Source organism: Carettochelys insculpta, chromosome 30 (assembly GCF_033958435.1).
Source record: "Carettochelys insculpta isolate YL-2023 chromosome 30, ASM3395843v1, whole genome shotgun sequence".
Taxonomy (NCBI): domain Eukaryota; kingdom Metazoa; phylum Chordata; order Testudines; family Carettochelyidae; genus Carettochelys; species Carettochelys insculpta.
In genome coordinates this window covers 7,665,294-7,691,280 of record NC_134166.1, presented here as the reverse complement: position 1 = coordinate 7,691,280, position 25,987 = coordinate 7,665,294, and the positions used below count along the sequence as shown (strand labels likewise).

At 52.0% G+C, this 25,987-nt stretch overlaps 1 protein-coding gene across 5 annotated transcripts in view; it reads left to right on the top strand.

The window, feature by feature from the left end:
- MINDY1 (MINDY lysine 48 deubiquitinase 1) overlaps positions 1 to 22,923 on the top strand; it is a 29,066-nt gene extending 6,143 nt beyond the window's left edge. For 2 of the 5 annotated variants that reach the window (XM_074981328.1, XM_074981329.1), the window contains exons 2-10: positions 9,704 to 11,643; positions 12,919 to 12,976; positions 13,644 to 13,708; positions 15,912 to 16,070; positions 17,552 to 17,654; positions 18,474 to 18,616; positions 18,997 to 19,176; positions 19,988 to 20,116; positions 20,670 to 22,923. In XM_074981328.1, coding sequence (XP_074837429.1) covers positions 11,029 to 11,643; positions 12,919 to 12,976; positions 13,644 to 13,708; positions 15,912 to 16,070; positions 17,552 to 17,654; positions 18,474 to 18,616; positions 18,997 to 19,176; positions 19,988 to 20,116; positions 20,670 to 20,750 — 1,533 coding nt within the window. In that variant the 5' untranslated portion in view covers positions 9,704 to 11,028 and the 3' untranslated portion in view covers positions 20,751 to 22,923. Of the gene's footprint in view, positions 1 to 1,807; positions 2,110 to 9,703; positions 11,644 to 12,918; positions 12,977 to 13,643; positions 13,709 to 15,911; positions 16,071 to 17,551; positions 17,655 to 18,473; positions 18,617 to 18,996; positions 19,177 to 19,987; positions 20,117 to 20,669 lie in introns of those variants that run through there. The other 3 variants (XM_074981331.1, XM_074981330.1, XM_074981327.1) reach the window with 3 other exon arrangements.
- Positions 22,924 to 25,987: the final 3,064 nt, after the last annotated feature.

The following is a 25,987-nucleotide window of genomic DNA, read 5'->3' as shown; positions in this document are numbered from 1 at the left end:
ACCCCTGGGACCTGACTGATGCCATACGGTGAGAGGTCAATATTGTCTAGCAGCATTATCAACACTTCTGCTTACTGGGCTCTTAGAAGAGATTTGGGGTAAATTATGGCTAAATAACAGCACAGATCACAGAGCCAGGTGGCTGAAAACAAACTTTATGGAACTACAGGACAAGGGAGTTCCGAATTAGAGAGGTTCAGCCTGTGCTGACAAGTTTCAGAGAGGTAGTTGACCTTGTTAGCCTATTTCAGCAAAAACAATGAGGAGTCCCTTGGCACCTTAAAGACACCCCTAGAGATGTGCAGAGTATGCAGCTGTGTGGGGCACCACTTTGTCCCAAATTAAATAGTGCTGTGTGTGCCCAGCAAATCTGGAGGCAGTGCTGCCTCAAGCAGCCCCAGTTTCCTGGTCTCTGTTGTGCCTCATGGCCCAGTCACTCACCCCCTTGGTATCCCCCACCTCTTGCTCCCTCTCCTTCTCCCAGTGGCTAAATCCCCCAGCTCCTCACCCCTGGTCTGACTGCCCTCCAGCTCTAATAGCCCCAACCACTTGGCTCCTGCTATGCCTCCTGGCCTGCAGCTCTGGTGGGCTGCACCGCTCCCCCTTCCACCAGTTCCCCCACCAGCCTCCCTGTCCTTCTCCTGCCCCCTACAGCCCTGAGGACAGCCCCCACCCCACTGCAGAGTTCCCCATTGGGGAGAAAGCGGGCAAATGTTCAGGCTGCGTAGGGCTCCCAAAGTCCTAAGGATAGCCCTGCTCAAAGACTAACACATTTGTTAGGGTATAAGAGTGCATGGGCTGCAGCTTAAAAAAAACAACAAAACCTTGTGCCCCAATGATGCATTAGCTTGTGCCCTAATGATACATTTAGCATTTAAGGTGCCATGAGGGCATAGCTACACTACAGAGTTATTCCAGCATAGCTTATTCTGGAGTTGTTATTCCAAAATAAGCTTTTCCGGAATAACATGCCCATGCTACAGGGAAGACTCAAAATAAGCAAAACTTATTCTGAAATAGTGTGTCCACACACAATAGTCTATTTCAGATTAGAGCCCCTGGAAGCACTGCTTTCAAATAAACTATTTGGAAACAGTTTATTTCAAAATAGCCCCAATCCCCTGTCTTAACAGCCCCTTATTTCAAAATACCTGTTTCCAAATAGGTGCTATTCCTTGTGGAACGAGGTTTACCAATTTCAAAATAAGCCAACTGCTCTTTTGAAGTAGCGGTTGCATTGTTTAGATGCTCACTTCATTTTGAAATAACTTCTCCATGTAGACCTACCCTGAGGGTCCAGGCTGTTTTTGCTAACACAGAGAGGTAGCCATGTTAGTCTGTATCTTCACAAAACCAAACAGTGGTCCTGTAGCACTTTAAAGACTAACAAAATAATTTATTAGGTGATGAGCTTTCATGAGGCAGACCCACTTCTTCAGATCTGGATACTGTGAAACTCATCATCATGCAAAGGGCTGAATTTAGCTGTAGGATGTGGAAGTCCATCAACCTCCTGCTAAAAAAATCTCACACTCTGACAAAGTGAGCTGCAACCCACGGTAGCTTATACCCTGATAAATGTGCTGGTCTTTAAGGTGCCAGCGGACTCCTCATTCATAGCTCTTGTATATTATTCAACTAGGAAGGAGGGGGAGGGCAAATCATCTCTTTCCCCTCCCCCTTCATTGCTGTACATCCTCCAACCCAGCAGATGTCTCTTCCGAAAACACAAAGCGAACCCAAGCAGTTTCTCTTTCTCCAGCAGCTTGGAGGCCTGTCCTTGACGAATCCACCCAGTGAGAAAAAAAATGCAAAACTTCCCAGAGACGGTAGCAAAGTAGCATTCGAGCCTTCCGGGGGGCGAGGGGCAGCTGGGGCACTCCATGCAGGCAGGAGAGTTTGCATTCATGTCTGGCGGGGAGGAAAGAGACGGGGTTGTAGCACAGGAGTTGAGTCCGGAGTGGTTGCATTTACACGAACACCAGGAAGGGTGGGGAGGAGGAGCAGCGCAGTGCTAACAACAAGAGGCGGAGGAGAAAAGTCGTCCCTTGCCCAGAGTCTGCTTCTGAGTGAAATCCGCAGAGAAAGTTGACTCGTCTCCTCTCTCAGGTAAAAATCTGGCGTGAAACTGGGGCAGATACCAGCTGGGAAAGATAAATATGGCAGTAGAGTTTGCAGAGTCTGTGGGTTGTGATCACTGTCGCATCTGCAGTAGGGGTTGTTGGATTTGCAAGGTGACAACTAATTTGCTGATTGTCTTTGGGATAGGTGTGGTGACTATGGCTGGTGCACGGTAATAGGGCATTTTTCGAGCTGGGAATGGGGCAGAAATTTTCTTAAGAGCTAATAGTCATGTGGAGCTTTCAAAACTGCTGGAGGAAGTTTCTGAAGTGCTCAGGACAAAGGCTCTTTGTTTGCAAGGTCTGTAGGTAGCCAAAACGTTCTTTTAGATGTGTGTGGGGGACCACCATATTGGCAAACCCATTTTGAGCCTGGCTCCCTTCTCCCCTCAGGATTCTGTGGTATTGCATTGCTGCTCAGAACCGGTCTTGGGTTTGCCAAAAGTTCATTTGTAAAGGGAACTCAGGATGATGGTGGGGAAATGCCCAGCTGTTTAGGGTGTGGTGTTTGTACAACTCATGGACCGGTCAGGGTGTGTCCTTTTGCAGGATTGTGTTGCAAACCTGGAGATGAAGATGCAAACCTGGAGATGAAGTTTTCCAAAGCTGGAGAGAAAGTTTGCTTGGCTTGTGTCAAACCTCCTGGCAGTGGCTGTCGGGGTGCAAGGCAAGGAATGGTGTTTGGGAAGTTTGCTGGGCCCCTGGCTGCTGGCCAGTTCTGACCAACGCTTGTCGTCTCCTTCCCGGATGTGCTTTTTATTTTGCTGTGCTGGAGCCTGAAATCCCAAAGGAGGGAAGGGCTCGGAGTGGCTCTAAGTCTAAGCTGGGTGTGCCCCAGAGAGCCATGCAAGCTGTGGTGGATGCTGGGAGCCTGGACAGCAGGACCCCAGTTAAGAAACTGGGTCACTCCAGGCTAAGCTCGTAAACCTGTAATTTGCTGCCAGAAGCAGATCACGCTCTGGGAAGTGGGTGGGTACTGGGGAGTGCCCTGGTTTGCCTGTTTAAAAGCTGCTCTCCTGAGCCCATCTCTGCCAGAGAATGATGGGCAAGCTCTCTTAATTGCTTTTTGGTTCCCACAGCTCTGTCCCCCTAGCTGATCCTACAGGACACAGCAGTAAAAAGGTAATTTCCTTTTTGTAGTGATTTATAGTGCACCCTCCCCATGGCAGCTAGATCCTGAGACCTAGATGCCTGAAGCCAGCTTCCCCCATAGGAATGGAGACCTCTCCCCTCTGCTTTCTACCCAGGCCTCCCTGATTTAAGTCTTTCTTTCCCCCTAGGGCAGGGGTCTGCAACCTGCAGCTCTTAAAGGACTTCTCTGTGGAGCCCAATGCTATAATGGCAAATTTAAAAAAAAAACCCTCCTGATTACTTGATAAACAGTGAATATCTAAAAGCCCAACAATGAACAACCCATCTCTAAATAGCAAACGATATATGATCTCAAATGCTAGTTAACCCCCCCGCTTTCATATGTGCAGTGCATTATGGGATGTGATACTGTGTCTGTTTTGATCATGTTTCTGATAATGTCTTGATTTTGAAAAGGAAAAAGAAGCTTACGACATTTCTTCTGTGAAGAGCAACACACATTTTAAGAAAGAAAACGGAAATTAAATGTGAAGTAAAATTGGCATCATTAAAATAAGTTCAGAAGTGATAGTCAGGAGGACAGGGGTACAAACACACATGTAAAGTGTGAAGAAACAGCATACGTAAAAAGTTTGTGAGTGTCCTGCAATAAGTATGTATCACATTGCAAATCATTTTGTGCATGCTATTCTTAAAATAGGGATTACAAAATGTATGGTTTGATCTTATTTATTAAGGACTGTCTTGTATTTACTTGATTTGCAGCTCTAGAATTATTGAGATTTTTACCGAATTAGAAAGAAGAGATTCTTCTTGCTATTTTGGTTGTTGAGCCCTGCCCTGGGGCCACATTCATTGCTGGTGTAAATGGGGGCAACTATGGTCTGAAGAAGTGGGTCTGTCCCATGAAAGCTCACCTAATAAACTATTTTGCTAGGCTTTAAAGTGCTACTTGACTGCTTTTTGTTTTGATAGTGTATAGACTAGGACGGCTTCCTCTCTGTTCCCATTCCAAGGTCATTCCATGGTCGCATCTAGCTCCATGGTTTCAACAACTCTGATTCTAATCTGTTTTCTCATTTGAGAGTTTGCAGCACAAATTGCTTGTATTGAGTAAACAACAGTTCTTACCCATCACAAAACTTGTAACTGGGTAGGGTTTGCATTTAAAGTGCCTCCTCTCCCCATGTGTTTTGGTGTGGTCTGTGGTTAGGAATGAGGTGTGTGGTTATCCACCTTTTTGTTGGTGGGGAAACTGAGACGTAGGGCTACAAATGGTTACCCAATGGATGACAGCAAGTTGCTGGCGGAGCTGGTGTAGAACACAGGATTCCTGCTCTTCCCACTAGGCTCCATGCCTGTTGGCCATTTAAGTCTGAGCATGGAAATAAGCAAGTGGCAAAATCTAGCCAGCAAAGGCTGGGGAGAAATTAGGTGAAAAGTTGTTTTCTCAGGGTTTCACGTCTGATAAGTTGCATTTGCCGGCTGTGATGCAATGGCTCTTTTTGACAGCTCCGGGGAGTGGCCCTGGGAAGGAATATGAGATTCTGCAACACAGCTGTGGTCATCTCTTGAGTTTTTTTGTTGTTTGTTTTGGTAGTTGTGAGTCTTGTCACATGTGATGTTTCTTAAAGCCCCAGCTCCCTGTGTCAGGTGGTGTGGGAGGATCTTAACTTGTTTAAAAACAAAAATGTTTGTAACTCCAGTGGATGTGGAGAAAAGTTTGAAAATGTGCAGCCTAATGGCTTAGTTATTACTCGTATTATAGTCATAATCACTGTTCCCTCTACTTTTGCCATCCCTGGGCAGAATACATTTTGTAATGGGCACCAAGGTAAGTGTGGATGTGCACCACCAGTACAAAGAGACGCTGGTGGCTGTGAGTGCTCTGCTAATCAGCTGAGCGGCACCTGACTCTCCCCTGGGCAGCTGCACAAGTGCTTATCTTACAGGGACTGCTGATCATAAGCTAGGACCCCCGTGGTGCAAGGTGCTGTACAAACAGGGAACACAAAGAGGATCCCCATTCCAAAGAGATTCTAACCTAAGTATACTCAACGAGTGAACAAATGATAAGGTCAGACGGGAGCACAAGGAGGCTAGTAATAGGAAGTACTTTCAAAGGCTGGAAGTTAATAGAAAGAATCACGCATTTATCTTTTAAAAAAAATCCATTACTTTTTTGGGGGGATCCCAGCTAGTGACTTTCAGGTTGTTTGTTTACTTTAGTACCTGGGGCTGGCAAGACTGGAGGGTGGAGGCAGCTCCCTGACTGCACATGTTTGGATTGTGTCTTCCTTGGAAAGAGATGACGCATATATACTGTACTTTTAAAGCAAGAGCACTTTCAGCTGGCAAAGGGAAGTCTCGGATCCAAATCCACCCCACCACGGGCAAGGGGTGTCCCTCCCCTGCCCTGTGTCTGCCACTGACAGTGTGCTTCAACCCTGATCTGGGGTGGGGTCCCCCAAAGAAGCAGCTCGTGTCTGCCGTGATCCGTTTGTCCTTAGCCTCTCTCATCAGAGAGTTTGCCAGGACGGGGTCAGATTGCGCTTAAATGGCAGGGAGGTTTGGAAGCCTGCTTTCAGATCTTAGACTACAGAGAATAAGGTAGGAGCAGGTGCTTCTGTTGTGCTTCCTATCTGTCTCCCTCATCTGTCATGACAGACTCCATCACTGCAGGTGCTTTGGCATTAAGGAAGCTGGGCTCTGAATTACATTGGCAAGAGGGCACTGATTGACAGCTGCATCTGTACCATTTTCTACTCTGTCCTGCAGAACATGAAGTTGGCCACTTTCTACCCTTCTCCCTGTAATCCCACATGCACTCAGCCTGCCCAGAGAGGAAGCTTTAATATCCCCTGGCTGCTTTTAAATTTCTCTGGTCCTGATCCAGCAAGGCACTTAAGCATGTGCTTAACTTTTTAGCACCGGCACAGTTGCAATTGACTTCAGTGGGACTCTGGACATGCTGAAATTCAAGCCTGGGGTTAAGTGCTTTCCTGGATCAGGGCTGAAACTACTTGACTTTCTTCTTTTCTTAAACCTCTGATTGTAACTGGAAAGGGGCAAATTTTAAATGGGTGCTTTTTCAGCCCCATTACAGCGCTGAGCCTTTGGTTGTAGTTAGAATAGAATCATAGGGACCTCACAAGGTCATCAGTTCCAGTCCCATGCACTCACAGCAAAACCTAGCAGCCCCTACACCATCCCTGACATATCTTAATCTAGGTAAGCTGTTATGAAAGTCATTTGAGTCCCCAGCAGGGACTGGGCTCACAAAACCCGGTTTTACAAGGCCAGTGCTCTAATCACTGAGCTATTCCTCCTTCCCCTGTAGGTCTTCATCTCTCACTGGTAGAACCATCAACAACTGACTGCAGAGCCTTTAGTGCAGGTCATGCCATCAAAAGGTGGGAAGAAGCAAGAAAGAATTGTTAAGGCCTAAAATTTGTGACACCAGTAACTGGGGAGTGGTAGAAGAACGCTTTTTGACTTGTACATCCAGTGAGTCTCCAAGATCAAACTATCCGTGTGGTATAAGTCATGCCGTCAGCTCAACTTGGAGCTAAAATTTAGATCCTCTAGGATGGACAGCCTGATACAAACCCCATTAAAGGGGATGGGAATCTTTCTGTTAACTTTTAGCTTGTCTACATGCTCAAATAGTGTCACTATAAAGTAGTTTAAACCTACCTCATGGTCCATTTCTTATTGTGGTGAGGTGGCTTGTGTGTCTTAAGATCCCGGAGAGCTATGCCAGAGGGAACTACAGCTCCTGGAAGGGTCACCCACAAATTTGGATCACCTCTCCCCGAGGTCAGAGGGGTTGGCTTAGGGCTAACAACCCTATCTGTGAAAAAACAAAAGTTACTAAAACTTCTACAGAGAAACCTACAACTGTCGCAAGACAGAGTGAAGGGGAGGAGACTTGTAGATGACTTATGCTGCACATGGAGTGCAAGGGTTAAGTGGTAGTAGTAGTAAAGTAGTTAAATCTCCTACTCTTGCCCCGTGTCTGTGGTGCTCAGCCAGTGTAGCTATACTCTTCACACAGTCAACCTGTGAAACTCCTTTCCAGAGGATGTTGTGAAGACTAAGAATGTAACAGGGTTCAAAAAAGAACTGGATAAAATCATAGAGATTAGGTGAGTGACGGGGAACAAGGCTAGTGAGTGAGCTGCATGCGTGGCCCTCCTTCATCTTAGTGGGAAGCAAGATTGTCATAACCAAGATGGTCCCCCCGCCCCAGGAGAGGGTCGTTTTGCTAACGGTGCTTGCGTACTTAGACTTGCCAGGGTGCGCTTTGATTGGATGCGGAGAGGGAGTGCGTGGCTTTTACTGTCGATGTCGTGTGCAATCAGCACGCACCTCACTTCACATGCCCTTGCTTTATGCTTGGGTCATGTTAGTAATATCGGTACGAAAATAATGACGTGGACGGAATCCCGAGTGGAATCTGGCAACCATATGCAAGAAACAGTAAACAAAATGTCTTGCATGTCACACGCAGGTTACCCATCAGTAGTTATTGAGACAGGGATGGGGTCTCTATCCTCTGTTAGCCAGCAGCTGAGAATGGTTGAGTGGATGGATTGCTTGATGGTTCCCTGTTCTGTTTGCTCCCTCTGAGGCACCTGACATTGGCCACTATCTGAAGACAAAATCCTGGGCTAGAGGGACCTTTGGCCTGATGTCCAGTAGAGCCATTCTTGTGTTCTTATACTGATATTCTATAGTAGCAAAATGCTTCTGTAAAGGGTATAAAGGCCCACGCTTCAGTAGCCCCCCCTGCACCAATGCCACTATAATGCTTGAATGAAGAGGTTCCTACGCTGACAGTTCCCCTTGGTGTACTTCAATCCATTTCCACCAGAGGCTATAGCTGCGTTACTGAGAGAAGCTCTGCTATTGACATACCTCCTTTGACACCCAGGGCTACGTTGGTGTCACTGCATGGCTCAGGAGTGCGGATAGTGGTACTGATTCAAGTCTGTGATGCGGACTTGGGCTAGGGATACTAGCAAACCTGTGCTGGTTCTGGTATTGGTTCTTCAAGCCCCTACCTTGATCAAAACAAGCGATAACAGTAAAAACAGTGTTGCTGGTGCTGCTGCATGCATCCTGAGTCCTTTTATATAAGGCTAACTTATGCTGATTTAACTGTGTCCACAGTAGGAGTTGAATGGGTGTAACTATTAGGGTTTAAATAAAAAAAAACCTTGTGCAAAATAGACCTGTATAAAAATGTTGGGGTTAGTATGTTTTCGAGACTGGAAGGAACCATTAGATCAGCCAAGCTGGCCTTGGGCCTGTGCTGTGGAGGGTTTAACTTCAGTCACCCTTCTCTCCAGTCTAGTTCCTCATTTACCTTTTGTCAGTTTGGGATCAACACTTGGAATACAAAAGAAATCGCTGTTGCCACTGGAGATTTCCAGTTGATTTCATGTTTGCAACCTAAACACTGTAGCACTGAGATCTTACACTAGAGAAAGTTATATGTGGTTGGTTGGTTGGTTTGTTTATCTCCTACCCAGGGAAGTTTTTGTTTGACTTAATAATAATAGTAGTTAGAGTTTGGGATGTGTGCAGATGATGACAGTGATCTCTTGAGGCCTGGGATCCAATGACTGGCTAAGGCTGCATCCATGGGTAGAACTATGTCCACACTGGAGGGGTTATACTGCTTTAGCTATACATGGTACAAGCTGTATGGGTGAGCTTGCCCGATAAGCGCTGTGTTTACTGGCTGGGTGAATGATTTTTGTTGCTATTGGAGGTTGTTGGTTTTGGGTTTTTTTCTGTGCTTCAAGTGAGCAAAATTCATACTGACCAAAAAAGGCCTGGCATGGGATTTTGAAAGCTCCTGGCACTGTGAACACCCAATTCCCATGTGAAATTAGTAAGAACTGGGCACCTGCCTTACCAAGGTGGTTTTCAGAATCCTACCCACTGACTCTGTCTTGGTGGTCTTACAGTTCATTCATTTTCAGGCTTGTTTAGTGGGTTGTGGGGAGGATGTGAAGGAAGATAAGTAATAAGGCCTCTCAGCAACTCAGCTGCAATGTATAGTAATCTTAAAAATCCCTAGTGCTTTTTAACAGTAGATCCACCTTGTTTTGCAGGTGAGGAAACTGAGGCAGCGAGCAGGGCAGTGACTTACTGGTGGAGTTGAACCCAGGTCTCTGAATTGCTAGATCAGGGCTTGCTTGCACTGTGACACTATTGTATCTGTGATGAGTTTGTGGGTGCTACAGCAGAGGGATCTGAATGCTCCTTTTAACATCTCTAGGGAGCAGGTTCTCTTTTCAGGCATCTGGATTTTGGGTACCCGAAAACACTCACAGCTGGCACGTCCTGGCCTGTATTGCTGTGTGTCAAGCAAACCTGATGCCCGTTAGGAGTGTGTCTGTCCAGCTGCCACTGGACTGACCTGTGGCGGTTACTGGAAATCTCATAATGCAATTACAAGCTCAGTCTCTTTCTTTCAGCGAACAGCAAGTGGGCAGACTGCTGCTGAAAGGACCGCCTAAGAGCTCCATCTGACAACTCCAGTGCTGCCCATACTCCAGCCCAGCTAAATCACCGGAAGGGAGAAAACAAACTGGAAAGACTAGTTAAATTGCTAGGTAGAGAGCGCCACAAATCAAGTCAAAGCAAGATAAGAAAGCACCATCCCCCTGCTCTATTGACATAGCCTCAAGGCTGGAGAGTAAAGGACTTTCGGTAAAGCATTGAGCGGTGCCAGAATTCCAGACCACGGATAAGGCCAGAATTAGCCCAACATCCCTGCTGGCTTTGTTGCTTTAATTTTATTGCTTAAAAATCCTGGGTTTTTTTTTTTTTTTGGAAAATCTTTGCTCTATTTATTGAGGGTGAAGTGGGACAGGAATCTACATTTTCTCTAATTACATGAGACCTGTTTTGCAAGCTAGCTGCTCCATCTCTGTTGCAAGTTAAATCTTTCCCCTTCTTTTTAGATGTTTGTTACTTTTCTACACCCTGAGAAGCCACAAAGGTAGACAAACTTTCTTTTTGTCCAAAGGTGATCTTGAGCTGTGATTATCCACACTGTGTACACACGCAGCAGGTGGAATACTGTATTTCATCAGTGCTGAGTAATTAAATTTTGAAACAGGAAAGGGAGGGGAGTGGAATTAATTTGCTTTGAGGAAATTGATCGATCGGGATAGACCAGGAATCCCTTCCAGTTTTGGACTGGAGGAGAATTTAAAAAAAAAAAAAAGACTGTCAGAAAAAACTCAAAGTGCCTAACAAAATTTCTTTAAATACCTCGGCCTGACCAAACAGCACTAAATAGATTCTGGAGCAAGAACTAGATTGTTTTAAAAGGAGCTACTTAGTCTAATCTTATCCTTTTTTAGATTAATGTGAACAAATTTAATGGGAAGGGGCCGGGGATCTAGATAACTAGACAGGAAGATGAATGAGTTCTGATCCCGATGAACAGCTAAGAGTTTGTTTTGCTAGCTTTAGATTCTCGAAACGAACACAGTCTTTGGCTGTTACTGGATTTGAGGTTTTTGTATAGGCTAGGTTGAGACAAGGGTTGGTTTCCCCCCCCCCCCCCAGAAGTGGGTGGTGGTGGTGGTGGTTGTTCCCCCAGTTGTGTTCAGTAGAATCGACTTCCCTTGGAATTTGTAGAGTCAGGGACAGGAGCGAAATACACGACAGAGTCAGATTGCCACAGAAAGTGACCTGGGATTGGTGCCACTTGCTGGGGAAGGACCAGCCTGTGCGACCTGCTCCCAGCCCCTGTGAATGCAATAAAGACACTGCCTCTTGTCTGGGCCAGATGGAACCCCGACTTGAGCAGGTGGATCTCGTGGCCACCAAAGGGCAAGATGTAAACACAGACGTCACCAGACCGGAAATCTGCCAGGCCCCTCTGGGGCTAGAAGAGGACACTGCTGGTCTTGGGGATGGAAGCCTAGCAGCAGCAGGGCAAGCCAGCCTGCTGAATGGGCAGCAGCTAGGAAGCCCAAAGAGGGTTGAGCTAACGCACAGTGAGGAGGCCCCTTCTAAGCAGGGCAGCCCAAGCCCTCAGCACAAAGAAGCCCCAAGGAAGGATCCGGCCCCAAGAGATGAAGCAGAGCTGGGGGAGCGCGAGGAACCAGAAGGCAAGGCAGACCCCCAAGAGAAGCTGCCTCCCCCACCAGGAGGCACCCAAACGGAAGGAGTTGTCTCCCCACCGAACGCCTCCATTGCTGGCCCTAGCTTGGGTGCCACGGAGCAGGCGTCTGAGGCCTTCAAGGCCCGTCCCCCAGTCCATGAGCCTGAGCCTGAGCCCAACTTCTATTGCGTGAAGTGGATCAGCTGGAAAGGGGAGAGGACTCCCATCATCACCCAGAGCGAGAATGGGCCCTGCCCTCTCCTGGCCATCATGAACATCCTGTTCCTGCAGTGGAAGGTGAGTGGATGCCAGAGGTGGCCCCATGCTGCCGTTCAGGGTGGGATGCTGGAGGCGGTAAGGACCAGCTGGTCTAATGTCACTCATCCAAGAGGCCGTTCTCTAGTGGCAGGGAGATGGCTATGTGTTGGATGGCCCAGTGATTAGGGCACTGACCTAAGACTGGGAAGACTCAGGTTCAAGTCCTTGCCCTGCCATGGATCCTGAGAGCGCTTAGGTCAGTCATGTAGTGGCTCTGTGCCTCAGTTTCCCCAGATGAACAATGGGTTTAGTAGCCTTACCCCACAGGGGTGCTTGGGGCTGTTGTGTGCTCAGATAGAATGGTAAGGGGGCCTGGATAAGTACCCGAGGTACTGAGGAAACCTACCCTGGAGGTGTCAGTAGATACCTGTGATTGTCCTCTCCCTGTGGCAAATCTGGAGGGAACATGACCCCTCGCAGTACATGCTGGAAATACTTGTCATGTTTCCTGCTCATCACATGCCCTTGCTGCAGACCTGCTCAGCAAGGGTTGCTGAAGCATTTACATTTAACCTCCTCTATTGGCGGGGTGGAGGGATGTATCTTCTCATCTTGAGATCAGGGACAGACCCCAAGCGCCCTGAAGTGAGTGGAAAGACTCCCAGTGGCATCAGTGGGCTTTGGAGCTGACCTTGGAGATCTTGTGAGCATTGGATGTTACAGCAAAAATAAGTGTGGTCAACTGTCATGCTTCAAGGCACCCGCTGGCTACGGCAGGGGCCAGGAAGGATTTTACCACCTCTGTGCCATGTTGCCGGGTAGCATGTCTCAATGGATCAAGGGGAGATGGGGTTCTGTTCCCAACCCTGCTTCTGGTTTGCTGCAGGACCTTGGGCAGGCCACTTCCCTGCTGTCTGCCTCCGTGTTCCCCATCTGTGTAACGGGGATAACGACTGATGCAGTGTAGTAAAGTATTTGGCAAATGATGAAGAGTCCAATACGTGCCACATTATGATGGGGAAGTTGTTTTATTTCCATCCTCCGACCAATCAGGCCTTGACTGGTGGGAGTGGGTGTTCCCATAACTCATGTAGGGATTCAGAGGGTGAATGGCGTGAACCAGTATGGTAGGAGGCAGACGAGGTGGTTCAAGTCTCTGACCCCGGTATGGCTGAAGCGGGGCTGTCATGTTACCTGGCCTATCTCACGTGACAAAGGGGCATGCGGATGTTATTGGTATTGATGACCCCCTTGGAGGAAGCCTTGGGGGATAGCTAGTCCATCCCTTACTTCCCCAACCACCGTCTGTTGCAGGTGAAGCTGTCCCCGCAGAAGGAGGTGATCACGTCAGACGAGTTGATGGCGCATCTTGGTAAGTGGCGAATTCGGGAGTGCGCCTTGGAGCTCTGGGCTTCCTGGAACTATCCTGGAGTGCTCAGAATTCCCATCCGCTTCTTTGTGAGTCTGAGGTACCCAAGAAGAAAGCAGGAGGGGACCCTTCATGCGATCATCTGCTTGCCTGTGTGGTGCCTCTCTCCCCTGCCCCAAACACAGGTGGGAATTGAGTTGTGTTTAGGGCTTCTCTGTTCCATCCTGCCCCTTCCTAGCCTTCCTTTCCGGATCCAGCCAGTGTCATGCTGCAGGGCGAGACTTGGAGCCCCTAGAGGGGCTTTTCCATTGAGCCTGCTCAGGAGTTGTCTCGCCATCTTCACTATATACCAGGATCCCACCCCACCCAAGGACAGGCCAAGCCCCTGCTTTGCTCCTAGAGGCAGAAAGGCTAGTCCCATGGTGAAGGTGTTGGGAAACCCATGTCCAGTTCCTGGCTCTGCCATGGATTTCTGTTGTGATCTTAGTTAAGTCACTTAGCTCCCCTGTGCCTCAGTTTCCCTTCCTGTGCCCTGGGGATAATAGCCCTGCCCTGGCTCACAGGGGAATTGTGAAGATAAAAATATCAGACTGTGAGAGAGCCAGGTATTGGGAGAGTACCTAAGTACCACTGATCAGGAATTGTGACTGGGTGATTTCTTGTCTCAAAGGTGACTGCATCTTGTCCATCAAACCCCAAGAGAACTCGGAAGGGCTGCAGCTGAACTTCCAGCAGGTGAGACTGCCTGGATCCACCCCCCTCTTTTGTGGAGTGTTGAGGCAGCTCTGGCGAGCAGGGCCCCAAACTGAGCCCTGTTTAATAGTGCCCCGCGCTCCTGCAGTCTCCCTGAACTGCAGCCAATGTGCTGCACAACAAACCTGCGAATCTGGGAGCCGTGTACATAGCGAGCGTGGCCTCACGCAGAGCACTGGATAGGGCCTTGTTCCACCATCAGCCCGCTTGATGGCCTTGTGCGAGTCACTTCATTTACACGGTGCTTCAGTTTCTCCACCTGTTTGAAACAAAACAAACCCGCAAAGTGTGAGTCTGTATAAAAGAAAAACGATACAGGTAACACTTCCCAGGTGGGTTGCAGGGATAAAACGCTCCGCAGTCTGGTTTGTTGCTGACAAAGGCCAGGTAAGTGCCTGTGTCCTGAGATAAACAGCACCGTAGTTTACTGAGCAGGCAAGGGAGTGCAGTCTCAGAGCTGCAGGCTGCTCCATCTCCCTTCCCCCTTTGTCCACGCTAAGGTTGCCTTCTGCCTGTACAGCGCTTTCTGCCAGGGCGGGAGAGGAAACGGTGAAGCTAAAGGCGAGTGCTGGGCCAAGAACAAATGGGGATTACAGTGACCAGGAGGCTGGAAATTAAAAGCAGGTTTTTAGCCATCACAGGAGGGAGGTTTTGCATAGGACCGTTGGCAGCAGGGGAATTAGCCTAACTAATTTAAACACTACGCTTGATCAGTTTCTGCATGGGCTGATGTGGCAGCGTTATCTGTGCTAGCAGGGCCTCTGGGCCAGTGTTCCCTGTAGAATCATAGACTCCTAGGGCTGGAAGGGACCTCAGGAGGGACATCAAGTCCAACCCCCTGCCCAAAACCGGAACAGTCCCAAGTAAATCATCCCAGCCAGGATTTGCTCAAGCCGAGACATGAATACCTCTAGGGATGGAGATTCCACCACCTCTACAGGTAACACATTCCAGTGCGTCACCTCCCTCCTGGGGAAATAGATTTTCCTAACATCCAACCTAGATGTCCCCCACTGCAACTTGAGATCATTGCTCCTTGTACTGCCATCCGTCACTGCTGAGAGCAGCCTCTCTCCATCCTCTTTGTAATCTCCCTGCAGGTAGCTGAAGGCTAGTATCAAATACCCCATCACTCTTCTCTTCTGTAGACTGACTAAGCCTAAATCCCTCAGCCTTTCCTCAGAAGTCCTGTGCTCCAGCCCCCTAATCATTTTTGCTGCCCTCTGTTGGACTCTGTCCTTTTTGTAATGGGGGCCCCAGAATTGGACACAATACTCCAGATGTGGCCTCACCAGTGTTGAATAAAGGGGACAGTTCACTTCCCTAGATCTGCCAGCAGTGCTCCTACTAATGCAGCCCAATGTGCCGTTAGCCTTCTTGGCTACAAGGGCACATTGTTGACTCTTGTCCAGCTTCTCATCCTCTGTAATGTCCAGGCCCTTTTCTTCTGAACTGCTGTTTAGCCAGTTGGCCCTCAACCTGTGGCCGTGTTTGGGATTCTTATGTCCTAAGTGCAGGACTCTGCACTTCTCCATGTTGAACCTCATCAGATTTCTCTTGGCTCAATCCTCCAATTTTTCTAGGTCATTCTGGACACTCTAAGCTGAGTGGTTGGGTGCCCTCCCGGGAGAGATTCTGGTGCCACCCGACGGCGTCTGGAGCACAGAGCTACAAGGAGCAGGAAACCGATTAAAGCAGTGGCTGGCTGCTCTGTGCCTGAGGCTGCCTGTGGGTTGGACCTAGCCCCTCCAGGCTAGTAGGAGCAGTCTGGGGGGGCAGGTCATCCCACATTTGCCCCTGTGGGCCTTATACACCTTCCTCTAGACATCTGTAGCTGGCTGCTGTGGGGACTGGGATACTAGGCTGGAAGGGCCCAAGTCTGATCCAGGCTGGCTAGTCCTGTGCTCAAAAAGGTCCCACGTTCGAGTCCCCTATCAGCAGCTATACTGGCACTAATGGGTTGTCTACGTGGGGAACTCAAGCAGCACAAACCGTGCTCTAGGAGATCTTCTGGAGCAGCTCTCCCAGGAGATGCTTGATTCAAGAATAAAAGTGCTTCCTCCAGGAGGGAGTTCATCCCCAGTTGCAGATGCAGTGTGATCTCATTCAGCTCCCAGGCCCTGCCTGGCACAGCTCCTCTGTCTCCTGTCTCTACACAGCATTGTCCTCTCTCTTCCGGCTCCAGAACGTCAATGACGCAATGACGGTCCTGCCCAAACTGTCCACGGGTCTTGATGTGAATGTGAGGTTCACGGGTGTCTCCGACTTCGAGTACACCCCCGAGTGCATTGTCTTCGACCTCCTGAACGTCCCACTGTACCACGGCTGGCTGGTGGACCCCCAGGTGAGCAACGCTGCTGCATGCTCTGCCTTGTGCCTGGCATGGATGCAAGTCAGAGCTAGGGAGGGGAAGGCAGTCAGATTTAGTAGATAGAGCACTTGGCTGGTACTCATAGAACAGAGTTCCAGCCCCAGCTTTACCACTGCCCTGCTGGGTGATCTTGGACAAGTCACAGTCCCACCCCATGCCTCAGTTTCCCAGTTGCAGGGTGCTTTGAGATCTGCTGATGAAAGAGCAGCAGGAAGGAGGTAGATGGCGTTCTGGTTGTTCTGCAAGCGGGGACGAAAAGCATCTGTCAAGTTGGAGTGCTGTTTTTAGGAATTGACAAAGCTGAAGTCCAGTTCAGAGCTTCTGGACTCAGGTTTTTATGGCTGCTGGCGATGATGTGGGGGCGAAGCGAAGGTTTTGGAGCAGGCGCCAAGGCTGGTAACCCACACAGTGGAATGACTTCTGGCCCTGTCAGCTCCCAGCACAGATGCTGGTCTCACCAGGCAGGAGAGGGTGTGCTGCCTGACAGCAGGAGGAAGTTGAGCCTGGCTCCCAAATAGCAGGAGGTGGGGGTAGAAGAGCAGAGAGATCCCTGGGACCAAAGGCCAGGGTGTGGGTCAATGCTGAAACACAAGGGTGAGTCGGGTTTTACAGGAGAAATCCAGGCCTCCCTAAAGTGGATGGCAAAGTCTAATCACCTTTAACAGGGCTGAAATTCCTTTCCCCTGCAGTTGCTAGTTTGAATCCAACTGGGTTTCTAAAGACCAAAAAATGGTGGGGTTCCCCCAACACACACACACACACACGGGTGTTTAGAGTGAGCTGAGTGACGCTCTGTTCACATTTTTCAGAGCATCTATGTCTGGGTTGCACCCCAAAAAGCCACCATTGTAACAGCTGCCCTTGTTGCCCCCCCAGTAGAGAGCCAAGGACGTCGGGGGCAACTCTGTCCATGCTCTACCCAGGGAGAGGGGCGGGTGCCTTCTTCCAGGACTGGAGCGGAGGGAGCCAAGGTTTATGTGGGAATGAGCGAGGCCCACGCTCTCCCATTTCTTTCATTTGCAACTTCAAACCAGAGGTGCAGCGAAAAGGCTCCTGGAGACACCAAGGCATTGCTGCTCACCGCAGAGAGGGCAGGCAGCCTGCATGGCCCCAGAGCAGGCGCAGCAGGCAGCCATTTGGCCCATGTGGCACCCTGTGCTTCTTTCCCACCCTCACCCACCCCCATTCCGCAGGGTTTGCTAGACAAGCAAGAGCCAGAGCGCAGGACTGTGCCAGAGCCCCTGGAGCCAGTGCAGGGCTGGCTCTGCTTGAGGGACGTGTCCCCTGGTGGGACAGAGGGCTGCGTAGTACTGGCATTAAACTCCCTGCACAATGGCCTTGCTGCAGGGTAGCAGCTGGTCAGGCCTCTGCTTTCCCTTCTAAGAATCCTCTCCCGAGCCCTCCCTGGGCTCCTTGGGGTGTCTCCATCCCCCCAACCTCCCTTTCTCCTCCAGAGTGCGGACGTGGCCCAAGCCGTGGGCAAGCTGAGCTACAACCAGCTGGTTGAGAAGATCATCACCTGCAAGCACTCGACTGACCCCAACCTGGTCACCGAAGGTAAATTCCCTGTGTCCCTGGAGAGCACAACTCCCCAGTCCCCCAACCTCAGCAGGGGGCACCTCCCAGGTGCTGGAGCTGCCCTGGCCTCTGGGAGCCCCTTCCATTGTTAGCTACCTGTGCCTCCCCTGCCCTGCTAACGGAGCCCTCTACTGCTGAACACCGGAGGGCACGTATATGATGAGGTCTGGCTGTGCCGCACAAGGGGGAGTTGCCACTAAGGAGCCCCCCACCCCGGTTTCCTCCAGCTCCCCAGGGTCTTCCAGCAGGACAAGCTGCAGGATGTCACACACCCCAGCTGCCTGTGTTTTGACATAAGGCCTTTCCAAGTGGCTGCACTCCGTCTGCTGTTGGCCCTGCCCCTTCTGCTGCTGGTCCCGCCCTTTCTGGGGGTGTGGAGCCGGACCCCTCCCACCTCGCCTCCGGGCCCACGATGGCTAATCAGAGCCGTTCCTTGGCTGTCTGGCATGTGGCTGTTTCATCCAGGGGTGTGGAATAAACACATCCAGTGCTCAGCAGAGCTCCGTTCCTCCCAGCTCCCATGTACCCTCCCCCTGATGCGGGCTCCTGGGCAGTGTGGCCTAGTGGGTAGGGTGCTGGATTTCAACCCCAGAGACCTGGGTTCTGTTCCTTGCTTTTGATCCTGAGCAAGTCGCTTGCCTTCTTTGGTAAATAGGTTTAGTTCCTGTTTGCAGCAGGTGCAAACCAAACAGGGTTCGCACCTATTATTGGTGCCCCCATGCTGAGCATGGATCGAACACCCACCCCCACTGCTCCGCTCACACCTGCAGTGGCTGATCCTTCGTTTCTGCCCCCCAGGCCTAATTGCCGAGCAGTTCCTGGACTCCACAGCCTCCCAGCTGACCTACCACGGCCTGTGCGAGCTCACGGCTGCGGTCAAAGAGGGCGAGCTGAGCGTCTTCTTCAGAAACAACCACTTCAGCACCATGATCAAGCACCAGGTGAGGCTCCCCCCCGCCACCAGCTCTGCCTGTTATAACCGCTGCCACATGCATTTGCACACGGGGGCTGAGATGGCTCCACACAAGGCAAGAAAGGGTTAGTGGGCTTCTGAAGGCCCAAGTTGGGGCAGGGAAACTGAGGCAAGAGCTGCCACCTCAGCACAGCCCCTTGTGGCCCAGTGCAGCTTTAGCAGCAGCTGTGCCTCTGTTTCCCCTGTGTTTCAGTTTGGGCTTTGGCTAGGGGTGGGCAGGGGGTGACCCCTGGATTGCGACATCCCCAGGGTCTGTGTGTTCTGTGCCCTAGTGGAGCACAGGCTGCTGCTCCGCCCTTCGCTCTGGGACTCTCAAGGGGACAGTGGTTCTTACTCATCTCGCTACAGGGTCACCTGTACCTGCTGGTCACAGACCAGGGCTTCCTGCAGGAGGAGAAGGTGGCCTGGGAGAGCCTTCACAATGTGGATGGGGACAGCTGCTTCTGTGACGCTGAGTTTCACCTGAGCCACACACTGGGGAAGGAGGCGGCTGGTAGCTCCTCGCAGGAGCAGAGGCAGGTTGACCAGGTAGGGAGCGTGACTGCACATGGAGGTGCTTCATCCCAGTAGCGCGGTTAGAGCAGAGCGAGCTTTGGGGGCAGGACTCCAGGGTTCTATTCCTGGTTCTGGGAGGGGAGTGATGTCAAGTGGTTAGAGTGGGCAGGGGTTCTGGGCTGGGTTTTGAGACTCCTGGGTTCCTTTCCAGCTGTAGGAGGGGAGTGGGGTCTAGTAGTCAGAGCTGGGACTCCTAGGTTCTCTTTCCAGCTCCAGGCAGGTCATGTGGGCTAGAGAATAGAAGCTGTAGTTCCCATGCTCTTCTGATTGACACATGATGTTAGGAATCGGTACGTACTGCAGCAGGTGCCTTTTCTCTAGGACAGTGTGGTCTAGTGGTTAGAGCAGGGGGGCTGGTGGGAGCCAGGGTTTCGGGGAGTTTTGATCAGTGCAGTAGAGAGGAACTCAGGGGACTTCTGGCTGGATCCGAATCCCTTAACTTCTCTGAGCGTCTGTTCCTCTTCCCCTCCGAGTTGCGGGGCGGGGGCTTGGCCCGGAAGCTCTGAGCCCCCCAGATCCAACACCTCCCATGGTCCCCAGTAAGTGAATTCATGCACAGGCCTGTTGCAACCGCCCTGTCCCTAGTTCCTGCCTCCAAGTGTTTTACACAGCAGCCGTGTTGCTCCCCAGAAGTGGCTGCCCTTCAGAGCTGGGCGAGTGATCCCACATGTGCACACTCAGGGTGGGGCTTTGGGACCCTCTGTGCTAGAAGATTTCCTCTGTTCCCCTGTATCACACCCCTTGAGAGTCCCAGCCCTGAGCACGTCTCCCCCTTCGCCCCCAGGATTACATGATTGCGCTGTCCTTGCAGCAGCAGGGCCCCTCTGCCCTGAGTGACCTGGAGCTTGCGCGACAGCTGCAGCAGGAGGAGTACCAGCAGCAGCAGCAGCACCCAGCAGCACCTCCTGCACAGGTAAGGGGCCTTGGCTTCCCTCCCAGAATGCATTGTGGCCCCACTCCCCTGCTTCCTTCCTGCTGTTGGGGCCTAGGAGCCTGTCAGCTCAGCTCCCAGACCATCGGGGGCGGGGGGGGGGGCGCCGCATGGCATAGCACTTTCCTAGGGTGAGGGGGACTCGAACCTGTGTCCCTGTATGAGGGGCTGGCCCAGCTCTTCTCACCACCCCCAGCCCCGCATGGGGATGATGCACCAGGCAGGCTCAGTGCAATTCTATTTCCCACTCCCCCAGCCGAGGTGCCTCTTGGGCACCTGGGATCCATTCCCAGCCTGTGGAGGGTGCCGGAGGGGGGAGAAGGGGTCTGGACATTGACCCATTGACTTGCATTCCTACCTTGGGGGGCAGTATGGCCCAGTGATTAGAGCGGGGGGCTGGTGTTGGGATAGTTGGGTTCCACCTCTGGGTGTGCCAAGTCACTTCCCCCTCCTGCGGGAGGATTTTGGGGGGAGGGAATGAGCCAGAAAAACATCTCGAGATGGCTGAAGGCAGCGGCTGCTTCCATGGTTGCAGGGGAGGGCTCAGTCAGCTGGCCGGCCAGCCAGCGAGCGCCGGCAGAGACACAAGGAGGAGTCGGACTGCGTCCTTCTCTAGAGCCACTCACCCTTGGCCTGCTGCTTTGAGACCCCCTCGCCCGCCGCCACACTCCTGCTGCGTCACCATAAAGGCTCCCAGAGTTCGTCTCACCTCCCTGGCGGCTGCTCCCCGACCCCAGCACAGGACCCACTTCCTGGATGAACTCCACCCTGACTGCAGTGGTGCTGCTTGGCCTCTGCCCTGCATGTGACAGCACCCAGGGGCTGGAGGGACCTCGTACGATGGAGCCAAGCTGGGCATTGGGGCAGGTTTGTCCTCACTCCTGACGCCCTGAGCTGTACCTGGAGTCTCTGAGCTCTCACCAAAGACGCCCAGTCCTCTCCCAGCTCCTACCTGAGCCAGGGCCAGGGCTGCTCTCACCTGCGCTGGGCACACTCTGAGCTTCCTACCTTCAGAGCTCCATGATCAGAGACAGGACTCCTCGGTTCTATTCCCAGCTTGGGAGAGGGGAGTCTAGTGCTTAGAGCTGATGCAGGCTGGGACTCCTGGGTTCCATTCTCCGCTCTAGGGAGGAGGTCTAGCGCTCCAAGCCAATGGGGGCTGCGAGCCAGGACTCCTGGGTTCCATTCTCAGCTTTTAGGTGGTCTTCCAGCCCCGGTTCTCTCATGATGGGATGCTGGGGCAAGTAGCTTCCCCAGCCTGTGCCTCCATTTCTCCGTCTGAGAGAGGTGGGGGGAGAAAAGGGGTGCCGGTTCCAGCTCACCCTCTCCTTCCCCGGGCGTGCTGGGAGCCACAGCTGGAAGAGGCCACGAGGGTGTGAAAACAAAGGGCTATTATGTACCGGGCAGCTGCCAGCCTGCCTTGGGCAGGAGCCGCTAACCAGCCCGCAGTTGCTCTCGTGTGAAGGAGAAGCAGCCTGCGCAGGGGGAGTCATACCAACCCGGGGGGCCCTTTCAGCAGAGACAGACCACATGTGCCTCTCCTGGCGGGGTCGCGCTGTGAGACGATGCGCAGCCAGGCCGATGCAGAGGGCCCCCATGGCACTAGCTGACTCCTCGTCACAGGGCCAGTGCATCCCTCTGGGGAGCCAGTCCCATCTAGTCTCCCCCCTCCAGCGGGCCCGATCCTGCACTCAGGGGCACCACCGCCCATTTTGTGGGTGTGGCCATCAGCTGGGCCATGTTGGCTGAGAGGCAGAGCCGGCGGCGGATGGGAGGAGGAGTGGATCAAAGGCGGGGGTTCAGGCCTGTTGGGGCAGGAACTTTCCCTCCCGCCCAGTGACGTTACCCAAGCGCCTTCTCAGGGTGCTGTGGGTCCCTGCCCAGGAAAGCCCTGTGGAGCCGGAGAAGGTTTGGGTGTAAATTGCCAGCTGGGACCGTGCCTCCCTCTACACCGTAGCAGCCGCCTCTCCCCAACAGGGACCAGGACCGAGAGGGTGGTTATTGCCTGGGCCAAACCTTGCTGGGTCGGGGGAAGAACTCAGGGCCCTGTCTCTCTCGCACGGTTACCCCAGTGACTGCATGCTGCTCGCAGAGCTGGCCCGGGCTGTCTCCAGACCCGCTCCTACCTCAGGGGGGAGAATCAATCATGATGCTTGATGGCTGTTCCAGGTCCGCCGTGGCTGAGCCCATCCCCCATGCAGTGCCCACCCTAGAGCTAGTGAATGTAGGAGGGTCCCAGGATGGGGGAATCCTGCTGCTGGCAGGGAGTGACTAGATTGCTCTCCCCAGTGCCTTGTATTGTGTCACAGACCCTGGAACATCCAGAACCCCCCGGCACAGGATCACCCCCCTTGCAGCTGTCTGAGACGTTCCCTGCAGCACATCCGTGTCTGCTCCATGTGGCCACACGGCTGTCGGGTGGCCACACAGCTGGGCGGGTCGGCTGGACTCGCCTGTGTCCCACAAAAAGCATCTCTTCTTCTCGTCCTTTCCTGGTTCTGCCCAATCCCTCTCCCTCTGCGAGGCATTCCCCTCCCCCACAAAGAGGCAGTTTTGGGGGTGTGGCAGCTAACCCAGCCCAGCACCCTCCCTCCCCCCATGGATTGAATGGGGGCAGGATCGAGCCCTGAGGATACTAATGAACCTGCTGCAGTAGGTGTCTGGGCTCTCCCTTTTGCCGGGGGCTGGGCTGTCCCCCTGCTCTCATGTTCTCGGCAAGTGCTCCCCTTTTCTACTCCCTAATTTGTAACATGACCTTGGAAGTTTGGGAATAAAAGCGTCTTTCCCCAGGCGGTCGGTGTGATGGTTTGGCAGCGGGGGCATCTCCAGTTGCCCCTCTGGCTCTAAGGCTGGGGGCTTGGTCCCTTGGCCTCTCATGGGGCATTTGTCCCCCTAGGTCTGTGCAGTGGTCGCTGGCTGGCTGGTTGGCTGTCCCCAGGGCTTGTCTAGCCAGTTCAGCCTGCGGGCTGCTGGGTGTGTCTCTCCCCCAGGCGGGGGGGGGCTGGGGTTATATCTGTTTGTCCATCTAGCGTGGCAGGAGAGATTCTGACCCTTACCAAAAACAACATCCTGCTGGTTTTTGCCTCCTGGGGCTCAGGCCACAGTATTGCCGGTAACTCCCAGGACCGAGAACTGTGGTGCTGCTCCAGTACTTGGGAACTCTGTGTTGGGGGGCGCCGAGCCCCTGCAAATTCCAATCCAAATCCACTAGGAATTGCTCCTCTACAAACCAGGCGTGGTACTTTTAGGTAGGGCCTACATAAACTGTGAAGACTTTTGGGGTTTTCTTCTTGTTTTGGTGGCTGCAAAGAACAAAAAGTGGGAGTCCCTTGTGTCTTCCCCCACAACCAAAGCACACCTCAAGCCTGGTAGCCTTTTCCTTCCAGCAGGTAGGACCTCCAGAATGAACCATCTGCAGCGTCTTTAGGGTGGAGATAACTGAGACTCAGCAAACTCCTTGGCTGCAGGTCACTGGCAGAAGAGGGTGTTCTGTGGCAGAATGAAACCCATCCCCTCTTCCCTGGCTGCTCCCCAATTTTGGAGTCTGGGTTTGTCCATCCGAGGAGCTGCTCTGGATTAGCTATACCAGATTAGCAACCTGTGTGGACACTGAATCTGGCTCGAGGGGAATTTGTTCTGGATTAAGATAAATAGAAATTAGGCCTTTTGCCAGAATCAGTGTGTCTGTTTGATTTCAATTCACACCCTGTCCTAATCTGAACTAACTTTTGAGTGTAGACAAGCCTTCGGTTTGCTCCAATCTGCTGCACCTCAGTTGCATGACCTGGCAGAGTCCTAACCTCCGCCAGCCCCAGCGCAGCATCCTCATGGGAAACCGACAGCGCCGTGGTGTGAGCAAATGAGCCAGGAACCCAATTTACATATATTTCTTCCAGATTTTACGAGACCCCCTTCACCATCCTGTGCCGCGGTCACCCTGCGGGAGTCTTTGCTTGCTAGTCTCAAGTCTCTGTTTGTGTAGGACCTTCCTAAGAATGACACGTGATGCTGCAGCAACAGTGGACTGTTCCGGGTGTCCACTGAGCAACTTACCCCTGCACTGGGAGGCAGGATGCCTGGGCTGCGTTTCCAGCTCTGGAGAGGGGTATGAGGTGAGGGGAGGACCTAGGACCAGTCTTCTCTGAAACCTGAACCCTTGGATGGCCACCTAGGAGAGAGTTAGGTGCTGCCCAGCTGATCAGCAGAGCACCCAGAGCTGGCAGCGTGTTTCCATGGGTGGTGCACATCCCTCAGTGCACATAAAATTTATTCTATACTTGGATGGAAAAAATTAGAGGGAGCGTTGCCTCAGTCAGGACTCCTGGGTTCTATTCCTGAGTCTGCCCTGGGATCCTTGGTCACCCTGCATCATGCTCCCTCTGGGTGGAGAAAATTAAAGGGGACGGCTGCGTCATTCTTTCCATAACCAACAGTTTCATCATTTATTTTTTTAAATGACGCTTGTTTCGTTCTAGCAGGGTGATTGGGTTCAGCCGAGTTCCTGGGCCTCCCATTGGCTCCTTTCCAGGAACAGAGCCTTACGAGCACTCAGTTCTAACGGGGGTCAGTCTGACCAGGACCCCCAACCTCCCTGTCTGGCTTTGGGCCAATCATGTAGCAGTTCTGGGTGCTTGTTCCTCATCCATGCGAGGGCGTTGGTGGCACCGGTTGGCCTCTGCTTGGGTCCACCCCACGGTGACTGGGGCCAGCTAGGCACATATGTCTGTGCTAGAAAGTTGTACCATGTTGTATCAATTATAGCCTGGTCTAATTAAAGCAGCAACCCCAGCCCTTGCCCCTCCCTCTGCTGCAGTGGTAGGACAGCAAATGGCTGTTAGTGTGGGTGTAGCATCAGGCCAGCTGGCACCAGCCTGGCCCAGAGAAATGAGTAAGGCTGGTATAATTGTGTCTACACTGGGGGTACAGCTCTGGAGATTGGGCTACCTCCATAACTAGTCCTGCAGGGGTCCATCTAACCCTGCCTTAAAGAGGCAGCTGTTTAGATCTTAGCTGAGAGCTGACAGAAGTCTACAGGAGTGATTTTCAATTAGGGATACACATACCTGGGGGTATGCAGTGACCTTTGAGGGCGGGGAGGTTGCAAAACTGATCTAGATCAGTGTTTCTCAAAGGGGGCGGATTGCTTTTCCATCTCTGGAGAGAGGGCCTAGGACCAGTGTTCCTTGTAAACTCAGCTGCTGGGTAGCCACCCAGGAGAGATTTAGGTGCTGCTCAGCTGATTAGCAGAGCACCCACAGCTAGCAGCTGTGTTTCTGCGGGGGGTGCACGTCCCTCAGTGCAAAGAACATTTATTCTGCACATGGATGGAAAGAAAATAGAGGGAGCACTGCCTAGGCATCAGGATTCCTGGCTCTTGGTTGCAGCCCCTGGGGGGGAGGAGGCGGGATGGAATCACAGGACGGGTTTAGGGCAAATCACAAATGCCCAGTTGGCATTAGGAGGAGGTACACAGGACAATTCCCTGGTGCCCCACACTTCAGGCGCCCCACAAAGCTAAGTTGCATGCTTCAGCCTCACTGCCTGGGCCTCAAGCTTCAGGCAAGGCTCAGAAGTGAGAAACAGGCTCGAGGCTCACACTGAAATGTAAAAACAAGAAGGCCTGTGGCATCTTATAGACCAGCAGATTTTTTGGTATATAAGCTTTTGCAGGCAAGGAGCATTTATATTTCCGTGCATTTATTTTATGATGATACGGTAAAAATGAGCAGGGAAGTAAGTTGTCAGGAATAACATGGTGGAACACTTGGATTCCTTAGGTCTGATTTTGTATGTGAGCAGTGTTTAAATGAGATTAAACTTAGGGTACACGAGCCAAAGCAGACTCTTGCAAGG